At 38.0% G+C, this 11,976-nt stretch overlaps 1 protein-coding gene across 4 annotated transcripts in view; it reads left to right on the top strand.

Moving 5' to 3' along the window:
• The first annotated feature begins 2,378 nt into the window (after window positions 1-2,378).
• The window catches only part of SNX16 (sorting nexin 16), a 42,097-nt gene continuing 32,499 nt past the window's right edge, over window positions 2,379-11,976 (top strand). For 2 of the 4 annotated variants that reach the window (XM_047842780.1, XM_047842777.1), the window contains exons 1-2: window positions 2,379-2,576; window positions 4,318-4,792. In XM_047842780.1, coding sequence (XP_047698736.1) covers window positions 4,418-4,792 — 375 coding nt within the window. In that variant the 5' untranslated portion in view covers window positions 2,379-2,576; window positions 4,318-4,417. Of the gene's footprint in view, window positions 2,805-4,317; window positions 4,793-11,976 lie in introns of all 4 variants that reach the window. The other 2 variants (XM_047842779.1, XM_047842778.1) reach the window with 2 other exon arrangements.

Here is an 11,976-nt window from a genome sequence, read left to right as displayed (position 1 = left end):
ATTGGGCTCTGCACTGACAGTGCAAAGCCTGCTTGGGATTCTCTCTCTACTTCTCTCTGCCCCTGTCTTTCCCCGTCTCTCTCTCTCTCTCTCTCTCTCTCTCTCTCTCTCAATAAATAAATAAACTTTAAAAAAAGAAATGTCTTTAAATAAACATTTTTAAAAAAAATGAAAAAAAACCAATATGGAGTTTCCTCAAAAAAATTAAAAATAGAATTACCATACAATCCAGCAAATCCACTTCTGGATATTTATCCAAAGAAAATGAAGATACTAACTCAGTAAGTATGGACTCCCATGTTCACTGCAGCATTATTTACAATAGCCAAGATTTGGAAACAACTAAAATGTCCATCAACAAATAAATGGATAAAGAAGATGCACAGGATACTATGCAACCATAAAAAAAAGAATGAAATCTTGCCATTTGTGACAACATGGATGGACCTAGGAGGCATTATGCTAAGTGAAATAAGTCAGAGAAAGACAAATACCATATGATCTCACTCACATACAGAATACACATGGAATTTAAAAAACAAAATAAAAAATGCTCATAGATACAGAGAACAGACTGGTGGTTGCCAAAGGTGGGAGGGGAGATGAGCAAAATGAGTAAAGGAAGTCAAAAGGTAAGGTATAAATTTCTAGTTATAAAGTAAGTCATGATAATATAATGTACAGTATGGTAACTATGACAACTAATACTGTATTGCATATTTGAAAGTTACTAAGGGGCACCTGGGTGGCTCAGTCGGTTAAGCATCCGACTTCGGCTCAGGTCATGATCTCACGGTTCATGAGTTCCAACCCCACGTCAGGCTCAGTGCTGACAGCTCAGGGCTTGGAACCTGCTTTGGACTCTGCGTCTCTTTCTGTGTGTCTCTCTCTCTGTCCCTCCCCCATTCATGCTGTGTCTGTCTCTCTCTCTCAAGAATAAATAAACATTAAAAAAATTAAAAAAAAAAAAAAAGAAAGTTGCCAAGAAAGTAAATCTTAAAAATCCTCATCACATGAAAAAAAAGCTTGGATCTATGTATGGAGATGATTGTAGCGATCATTTTCTCAATATACACAAATGTCAATTATGTTGCACACGTGAAGCTAATATAATATGTAAATTATACCTTCAATTTAAAAAATTATTTCATTTTAGGGGTGCCTGGGTGCCTCAGTCGTTTAAGCATCCAATTTCAGTTCAGGTCATGATCTCACGGCTCGTGAGTTCTAGCCCCGCATCAGGCTCTGACCTAACAGCATGGAGCATGCTTCAGATTCTCTCTCTCTCTCTCTCTCTCTCTCTCTCTCTCTCTCTGCCCCTCCCCTGCTCACGTGCTTGCTCTTCTCTCAAAAATAAACATTAAAAAAATAATAAAAATAAACTATTTTATATTAAAAAAAAGATGTTCAGATTGTTTTCTGTAAGTAAAATGTAGACATTTATCAATACCAAATAGATAAAGAACACATGGTATCTATATCCTGTATGCTCCTTTCAATAATCCGTGAAGGAAGTTCTTCCTGGACAGTTTCAATAAACTTTTCTAGATCCTTCCTCCTCTTAACTGTGGTATTTGTACACCTTTGCTTCTTGAAAGTTTAATTCGCCTTGGCTTCCTTGATATTGGACTGTCAGGTTTTTCTCATCATAAGTAACTTTTGCTACCACCTGCAGACCTATCCACAGGTGAAGGAATTACTCCAAGGTTCATTTTTTTCTTTTCTCTCTATACCCCTATTCACTTACAGAACCCATGAATATAACTGGCACTTCAGGGCCAAGACTGCCAACTCTATCCTGAAAACTACTTCATGTTTTAGTCTACTGTTTCCATTCAATTCTCTTTTTATGTCACACTCACACAAGAAGGGAAATATCAACCCCAAACCCTTTATTACACCACAAACTATATTATCTTTCTATGGTCATTTTGAAATTACAACTATCAATTTCTCCCAGTCTTGGGAATGTTCCAAAACCTTAGAAATCAAGGGATGATCTTAGCTCCACTAATTTCAGAAAACAATTTATAATCTAGTAGAACCAGCCCAAGCTAGTGATGACTACAAGTCCCAGGATGCAAAGCAGGAGCCTGGACCAATGCTGACTGTAGTTCCTCCACGGAACTGAAATCTGATCCCGTGTGCGGCAAACTAGGCGTCTTTGCCTCCATTTCTCAAAGTTAGTTTATAAAAATAAAGCTAGGGAAGAGAAAGTAGAATTCTTACCACAACACTAGGTCCAACCCAGCTGCCAAAGAGCCCTAGCCGCACGCACAATTCGAATTAGTGCCTCCGGGGGTAGGGGGCTGAGGAGGAGGGAGAAAAAGCTCTTTGCGTGACGTCACTTCCTGGAGAGGCCGCCCGGATTGGCCCCTCCCTCCACCTCGCAGGGATCCCGGGCCCCGCGGCAGCCGGGTAAAGCCGGGCTGAGGCAGAGAGCGGCTGCTTTGGGGGACGGAAGGTCACGTGAGGCTTCTTGGTCCCGTGGGTGGAGACGAAAAGCTGCGGTTAAGGAGGGTCGGATTTAACCGTCACGGGGAAGCGCGCTCTACGAGATCGCGGAGGGGGCTGAGGTAGGGACGAGGCGGCGGGCGCTTTCCCGGGCGCTCTTTCGAGTGACACCTGCGCCCCCTTGGCTGGCTGGCGTCTGGCGGACTCCACCGGAGGGTGGACGGGCCCCGCAGGAACCTTCGGGCCACCCTCAGGCCACCGCCGACTCTGCCGCGCGTCTGGAGGCGCTGGCCTCGCGCGGGGCGGCGGAGTTGGGACCGTCTTGGGGCCCCTGGGAGCTCCGGAGAGCGGTGGGTCTTCCCACCCAAAGAGCCGAAATCCCGTGGCCTGCTCACCCTGACAAGGCACTCCTGAGGTCGAGCTGCCCCTGGGTTCTCCACTTTTCCTCTCGCCACCCACTTCTCTCTCCTACCTCGTTGCTCAGGCTCGGGACACCTCACCTGCCTAAGGTTTTTCTAGCGTAGGACTAAGATGTCAGGCTTCGGAGCATCTCCATGCCAAGGCAAAAGTGAACACGCTATTAATGAGCCCAGTACGTTTTCTTAAAGTTTGGGTAGCGCTCACTTCTTTGCATGTCAGTGATTGTGTTGATACGCGCGTCCTTCCCCCAGCCCTGTGGCCTCAGGTAGTTAGTTGAGTAGCAAGGGGCAGGGCTATCCCACGGGCTTTGAAAAGGATAAGATTTCAGACTTTTATTTACTTGGGAGTGTGGGGGGAGCATCAGGCAGAACCGAGGAGCAGTGAATCAGCAACTCGAGTTTCTTGAACCTTTGATGATGAGGAAGGTTGCCCAGAGCCACGTGCTGGATTAAAAATCTTACATCAGCATCGTTTCCAAGCCCAAGCAGCTCCATTCCTACCTTTCTCACTAGTAGAGTTGCATAGATGTAGTTAAGATAGGCAGACCCTTTGTTATGTGCCATTTCACAGGTCTGTAGTTATTACAGTTTCTTAGTTTATTTTTTAACAACTTAGTGGTAAACCTTTTCTTCATTGTATAATTATGAGATTATTCTGAGACAAGATAAATTGGTCCTTTTGACAAAGATTATTGAGTATGAGTTGTAAAGATTTTTTGACTACCCTCAGTTTATAGCATAGCAGGATTACTGATGATCTGGAGACTGAAGAACATTTTCACTTTCAACCTTTTCATATTTTAGGATATAAGTTTAATGTTCATTGGGTTGTATTTGATTAGTTTAAATTGGACAGGAGTTTTTCCAGTACATTTCATCCTGTATTTAGTAAGCTAAAATTTTAAGAGCAGTTGATGTTTGCTTTGTAACATCTAAGCTTCTGGTTCACTGTTATTAGTCAGGGTAATTCTTTAGAGTTTTGCTAATTAAATCAAACGGAAATATGAATAACTCTCCTCCCTTTCTTTTCTTCCCTCCTTCCCTCCTTGTATGTAGAACTGTCAGGACCATAAGCAGACAGTAAAGTTTCAGAAAGGGCTTTACCACTCGTCCTGTTTCCAACTCTTCTATGTAGGTGAAATCACGTTAAAATGAACATGACAGAAATCTATCACAAGGAAATGAAGTAGAGATTGAAAAGAACCTGTAGTATGAAAGTCAAGAAAAAGACTATGGAGTAGTTTTACTCTCTTTACCTTGCAAATGAGAGTCCTTAGAGATGATATTTTGGGATTAAAGAAAGAGGTTTGGGGCATGTTTTCATTCCACATAAAGTAACCGAGTGTCACAAAACCAAAAGAAATGAATGTGAACATTCTGGGGGTTTTTGGGATAACGTTCCAAATTAAAGACTAACCTTTCAATATGTTCTTCTCATTTTTAGATAGTGAATTCCCAAGAAGAAAATAATGGATTTCATATTAGTTATTCTCTAAATGTTTGGACTCAGCAGCGTGTAGGTTTGTTGCAAAAGCTAAAAGAAGATGGCAACTCCTTATGTCCCAGTTCCCATGCCCATAGGGAACTCTGCTTCCACTTTTACAACCAACAGAAACCAAAGAAGTTCTTCTTTTGGGAGTATCTCAACAAGTTCAAACTCTTCCAAAGGCCAGTTAGAGGACTCAAATATGGGTAATTTTAAACAGACAAGTGTACCTGATCAAATGGATAGTACTTCATCTGTCTGTAGCAGTCCCCTCATTAGGACTAAATTTACAGGTGCAGATTCTTCCATTGAGTATTCTACTAGACCAAGAGAAAGTGAGGAACAAAATCCTGAAACAGTGTGTTTGGAAGATAGACCTTCTACACCTACTATATTGGGTTATGAGGTGATGGAAGAAAGAGCTAAATTTACCGTGAGTATTAACTTCTGCTGTATGTCAGTAGAAAGTGAAAAATTGGGTTTAATTGTTACCTATACTTGTAATTTCTTGAACATAAAATTCAAGTGGTTTTTACAACTCTAAATACTGTCATGCTGTAGTAAACCTTTGTATTATTTGAATGAATTTTCACAAACCAGAAATTTCTGTGAAATTAGCCCACAGATCAAGAAACAGAACAAGCATCCAAAATGCACCTCCCCCATGCTCTTTGTCAGTCAATACCCACTCTTCCTGATAGCCTGCATTAATTTTGCCTATTTTTGTACCTTATGTAAATGGAATTGCAGAGTATGTACTCTTTGAAGCGTGGTCTTTTCAATATTGTGTTTGTAAGATTTATCCTTAAACTTGCGTGTAATTATAGGTAGCTCATTTTTGTTACTGATCGTATTCCTTTTTTGTGAATATACTACAATTTATTAAACCATTCTACTGTGGAAGCATTTGTAGAATTTCCAGTTTGGGGCTCTTACAAATGCTACTGCAATGAACCTTTTGGTACTTGTCACTCAGTAAACACATGTACACATTTCTGTTTGGTATCTGCCCAGGAGTAAAACTGCTAGATTATATGCTAGCTTTAGAAGATATTGATGAACAATGTGCCAGAGTGGTTGTACTAATTTATACTCCTGTAAGCAGGGTATGAGGGTTCTAGTTACTCTACATTTTCCCAATGTGTGTTATTTTTCATCTTTTTCATTTTACCTATTCTGGTGGATAGAGTAAAATCACATTATGTTCTTAATTTGCATTTTTTAAATGGCTAGTTAAATTGAAGATGTTTTTGGCCATTGGATGGATGGCCAAAACATTCCTGTTGTGAAGTATTTGTTCCAGACCTTTATTCCTTTTTCTTTGGGAAAGTTTTTTCTACTTGATTTATAGTTTTCTCTGCATTTTGGACATAAGTTTTTTTCTTACAGCATGCATTGTGTTATCTCTCACTCTGTGGCTTGCCGTTTCACTTTCTTAATGATGCATTAGATAAACAAAAGTTCGTAGTAATAAATATGCTTTATTAATTTATTAATATGCTTTATATATACTATACAAATATAAATATCTTAATACTTGTTCTTTTACGGTTAACACTTTTTTTTAACTTTTCTTTTTAATGTGTTTTTAATTTATTTTTGAGAGTGAGAGAGAGCACAGGCATGGGAGGGGCAGAGAGAGAGGGAGACACAGAATCTGAAGTAGGCTCCAGGCTCTGAGCCTCACATGGGGCTTGAATTTGTGAACCATGAGATCATAACCTGAGCTGAAGTCAGATGCTTAACCAGCTGAGCCACCCAGGCATCCTAACACTTTTAAAATCTACCTATTCCCAGCTTACAAAGATGTTGGCCTATGTTTTCTTCAAAAACTTTATTGTTGGACCTTTCACATTTAGATCTGTAAAGCATCTGGAATTGATTTTTGTCTGTAGTGTGAGATAAGGGTCAAGACATTTTTTTCCCCTCCGTATAGGATAAAGTAATCCGGTTTTTATTGAAAAGACAACTCTGTCCACATTTGCACAGTTGCTTATGTCATAAATCAGGCAGTCATGAACATATGGGTTTCTGTGTTCCATTTTTCCTTCATTTACCAATTCCACATTGTCCTTAATTACTAATGCAGTATGAGAGGCCTGGCTACCTGCTGTCTTAAGTAGTCTAGCTTTGTTCTTATTGACTGTCTTGGTTATCCTTGGCTCTTTGCACTGCAGTTGTATCGAATCTATAGACTGGAGAGAACTGACATCTGTACACCACTGAGTCTCTGCATCTATGAGCCTAATCCATACACGGAAGTCATTAACTTCTTTTAATGTTTTGTACTTTTCAGAGCGGAGGCCTTTCATTTTTTAGTGTTTTTTTTTTTTTCTTTTTAAGTAATCTCTATACCCAACGTGGGACTCAAACTCACAACCCCAAGATCAAGAGTCACATACTCTAGCAACTGAGCCAGCCAGGTGCCCCTAGTTTTATTTCTGAATACTGAGAAATATGTTGTTTGATGTTCTTGATACCTTGTTTTGTTTTCTTTTTGTTAATTGCTAGTTTATATGTTATGGTCTTGTGTGTCGATGTGTTTCTGTATCTGGAGACCTTGCTGAATATACTTATAATTGAAATAGTTCTTCTTGGATTTTCTTGATACAAAGTTTTTATGTTTACTTCAACATTTCGTGCTATAAACTTATGACAGTATAGTAGGACCTCCAAGAAAAAAGTTGTTGTGATAATTTTTGTTGTTAGGGATATGTTTAATTTTTTTCTACGTTTTTTATCAGTATAGTTGACACACAGTGTTATGTTTGTTTCTGGTGTACAACATAGTGATTCAACTTTTCTACACATTATGCTATGTTCACCATAAATGTAGCCACCCTTTGTCACCACACAACACTGTTGCGGTGTCATTGACTATTTTCCTTATGCTGTACCTTTTTCCCATGACTTATTCATCCATAACCAGAGACCTGTATCTCCCTTTACCCATTTTGCACTTTCACCTACCCCTCTTTCCTTCAACAACCATCAATTCTCTATATTTATAGATCTGATTCTGCTTTTTGTTTATTCATTTGTTTTGTTTTTTTTAATTCCACATAGTGATATCATATGCTATTTGTCTTTCTCAGTCTGACTTATTTTGCTTAGCATAATACCCTCTAGGGTTCATCCATGTTGTCACATACAGCAAGATCTCATCCTTTTTTATGGCTGTGTAATATTCAGTTTTGTATATGTGTCTATTTGTATGTCTATATATGTGTGTGTATGTGTTTATATACACACCACATCTTCTTTATCCATTCATCTATTAGTGGACACTTAGGTTGCTTCCATATCTTGGCTACTATAAATAGTAATGCTGCAGTAAACAAAGGGGTATATCTTTTTGAATTATTGCTTTCATATTCTTTGGGTAAATACCCAGTATTTATGGTAATGCTATTTTTAAATTTTTGAAGAACCTCCATACTGTTTTCCACAGTGACTGTACAAATTTACATACCCACCAACAAATGTACAAGGGTTCCTTTTTCTCCACATTCTTGGCAACACTTACTATTTCTTACCATTTTTATTTTAGCCACTCTGATAGATATAAGGTGATATCTCGTTCTGGTTTTGATTTGCATGTCCCTTATAGTTAATGAAGTTGAACATCTTCTATTCATGTGTCTCTTTGTCAGCTGTATGTCTTCTTTGAAAAAATATCCATTCAGGTCTTCTGCCCATTTCTTTTTAATGTTTATTATTTATTTTTGAGAGACAGATTACAAATGGGGGAGGTACAAAGAGAGACGGAGTCACAGAATCCAAAGCAGGCTCCAGGCTCTGAGGTGTCAGCACAGAGCCCGATGCGGGGCTTGAACCCATAAACAGTGAGATCATGACCTGAGCCAGAGTCAGACGCTTAACTGACTGAGCCATCCAGGTGCCCCATAATACCCATTTTTAATTGGATTACTTGTGGGTATTCTTGATGTGGAGTTGTGTAAGTTCTTTATATATTTTGGATATTAGCCCCTTATCAGATACATTGCTTGCAAATAATTTCTAGTGTTCAGTAGGTTGTCTTTTAGGTTTTTTTTGATGGTTTCCTTCATTTTGCAAAAGCTTTTTATTTTTATGTAGTCCCAATAGTTTATTTTTGCTTTTGTTTCCCTTGCCTTGGGAGACATATCTAGAAAAATGTTGCTAAGGCTGATGTCAAAAAATTTGTTGCTTGGATTCTCTTTTTTTATTGTTTCAGGTCTCACATTTAGGTCTTCAATCCATTTTGAGTCTATTTTTGTGTAAGGTGTTAGAAAGTGATCCAGGTTCACTTTCCAGTTTTCCCAGCACCATTTATTGAAGAGCCGGTCTTTTTCCTATTGTATGTTCTTGCCTCCTTTGTCATAGATTAATTGACTGCATAAGTAAGCATGGGTTTATTTCTGGGCTGTCTATTCTATTCCATTGATCTGTGTATCTATTTTAGTGCCATTACCTTACTGTTTTGATTACTATAGCTTTGTAGTATATCTTGAAATCTGGGAATATTGATACCTACAGATTTGTTCTTGTTTCTCAAGAGTGCTTTGGCTATGCAGGGTTTTTTGTGGTTCCAATTTTAGGATTATTCTAGTTCTATGGAAAATGGCTGTTGGTATTTTAATAAGGATTGCATTGAATCTGTAGATTGCTTTGGGTAGGATAAACATTATAACACCATTCTTCCAGCCCATGAGAATGGAATGTCTTTCCAATTGTTTGTGTTGTCTTCAATTTCTTTTATCCTTGTTTTGTAGTTTTCAGAGTACAGGTCTTTCACCTCTATGGTTAAGTTTATTCTTAGGTATTTTATTCTTTTTGACACAAATGTAAATGGAATTGTGTTCTTAATTTCTCTTTCTGCTACTTTGTTACTAGTATGTAGAAATGCAACCAATTTCTGTGTATATATTTTATATTCTGCAACTTTACATAACTCATTAATTCTGATAGTTTTTTGGTGGCGTCTAAGATTTTTTGTGTACAGTATCATATCATCTGCAAATAGTGATGGTTTAACTCTTCCTTACAAAAATGGATACCTCTTATTTCTTTTTCTTATCTTATCGCTGTGGCTAGGACTTTCAGTACTATGTTGAATTAAAGTGGCAAGAGTGGACATCCTTGTCTTGTTCCTGATCTTAGAGGAAAAGCTCTCAGCTTTTCCCCACTAAGTATGATGTTAACTGTGGGCTTTTCATATATGGCCTTTATTATGTTGAGATATCTTTTTTCTAAATGTATTTTGTTGAGAATTTTTTCATGAACAGATGTTGGATTTTGTCAGATGCTTTTTCTGCATCTATTGAAGTGATCATATGATTTTTATCCTTTGTATTGTTGATGTGGTGTATCATGTTTATTGCTTTGTGGATGTTGAACCATTCTTGCATTCCCAGAATAAGTTCCACTTGATTGTGGTGAATGATCCTTGTAATGTATTGTTGAATGCAGTTTGTTAATATTTTGTTGAGGATTTTTGCATCTATGTTCACCAGAGTATTGAGATAATTTATGAAGAGAGACAATCTTTAGAGTTAAATTTTCATGAGACTGGTGATGTGTTGGGAAATCTGCATGGACCTGACTTTTTTTGGAAATTAAAATAAAGTGGGAACTCATTTTCTAGAGGGAAAGAAGTAAGTAACAGTTGTAAAGTTATTTTTATTCATTAATTCAACATTTGGGGGGTACAGCAACCCAAATGAGTGAATGATAAAGTAAGCTTTTTTAAATGCTGGTATGTCATATGGTGATAAGTGCTATAGAGGAAAATAAAAGAGTGAAGGAAGTTCCCCCACAACTGGAGTTGCAATTTAAATAACATTGTCAATCATGGCCTCATAGAAAAGATGTTAGCACTAAGAGACAGCGAACCATGAGAGTATGTGGGGAAAGAACTTTCCTGACAGGTGAGACAACTACAGAGACCCTGGTGGCTGATAGCAAAGAAGCCATGGGGAGAGATGTAGGAACTGAAATAACAAGTAAAGACAAGGGAGTGTGACACACAGATCATGTAGCCATTGTAAGGCCATTAGATTTTACTCTGCACAAGATGAAAATCTTTGAAAATGTTTTAAAGGATTTAAATGTTTAAATTTAAAAAGTTTTAAAGTCACATGATCTGACTTAATTTTTAAAAAAGATTGATCTGGCTGCTGAGTTGAAACTAGATTTTGTGGGGGAATAATGGAAACGGGGGTATTAGGTTCTTGCAGTAATCCACGGTAGACGACATGATGGTGGCATGGACAGGGTGGTGGGAGAATTTCTAACAAGTGATCAGATTCTGATACATTTTGAAGATAGAACCTTGAGATGTGGGAGAAAAAGAAATCAAAGATGATCCCAAAGTTTTTGGGTAAACAATGAGAAGTATAGGGTTGCCATTTAATTAGATATCAGATTATGAGGGCAAGATCAGGATTTGGTTTTGGACATGCTAGGTTTGGGATACCTAGTAGACATCAAAATGGAGATGTCATGTACGTGTCTGTGTACGTACACGTAGTGTGTACGCAAGCATGTATTATGTATATGTATATTAATATAAGTTGAATTTAGGGGAGAGGTCTGAGCTGGAAATACAAGCTTGGGAGGAATCTTAGGTTTGTAAGATAATGCTTCCTAGATATATTTCTTTTAATTGATCTCTTAACTAAACAAGTATTAAGAATGACTGGTAAGAGCTGGTAAAATAGAGAGCATCAAGTCTTTGAAAATTGTTTAAGAGGAAAAGTGGGTGTGCCTGGGTGGCTCAGTCAGCTAAGCGTCCAACTCTGATCTAGGCTCAGGTCATGATTTCCCAGTTCTTGAGTTAGAGCCCTGCATTGGGCTGTGCACTGACAATGCGGAGCCTGCTTGGAATTCTCTCTCTCTCCCCCTCTCTCTGACCCTACGTGATTCATGTGTTTGTGCGCTCTCTCTCTCTCTCTCTCTCTCTCTCTCAAAATAAATAGGAATTTTTTTTTTTTTTAATTTTAAAAATACAAAGAACAAAAGTGACTAGGAGGAGTGATGAGTCAGATTGGGAAGGATTGGGCTTCTTCAGTTGGTAATGTTTTCTTTCCTGCACTTGGTACTAGTTACCTGAGTGTGTTTGTTTTGTGAAAATTCATCAAGTTGTATACTTACAATTTCTGTGCTGTTCTATGTGTATTTTGTAATTAAGTATATGCTTCTGCATAATTTACTTACAAAGTAAATATGTACAAAGTTGTATATACTAAATTTCCAGTAAAGAGTAGAAACCATAAATGCTATTAAAACATAGAGGAGGGATGATCGGTAGTGTCCATAAAGTTTTCATTGAAAGCACTAAACAAATAGAAACATGGGAGAGCTTTCTAGAGAAGACAAAGCACAAAAATCTGTACTTTGTCTTTCTTAGAGAAGCAGAAGTGCTCAGGGGCCACTGTGGAGAGCAACTTAGAAAGGAGTGTTCATTTTTTAAAACAGGAAAATAAAGACAATATGGATTATGTGTAGGTAAGACTTATTACCATATGAGGTTGACTTTTATTATGCATCAGTTGTTCATACTCACAAGTTTGGAAGCTAAGTTATCCCTTTTGTTTTGATTAGTAACTCCTAAAAAATGTTTCTTTAGTATCTCCT

This window comes from Prionailurus viverrinus, chromosome F2 (genome assembly GCF_022837055.1).
Source record: "Prionailurus viverrinus isolate Anna chromosome F2, UM_Priviv_1.0, whole genome shotgun sequence".
Taxonomy (NCBI): Eukaryota; Metazoa; Chordata; class Mammalia; order Carnivora; family Felidae; genus Prionailurus; species Prionailurus viverrinus.
The sequence above is the reverse complement of the archived record's forward strand: the minus strand, read 5'-3'. Positions and strand labels throughout refer to the sequence as shown.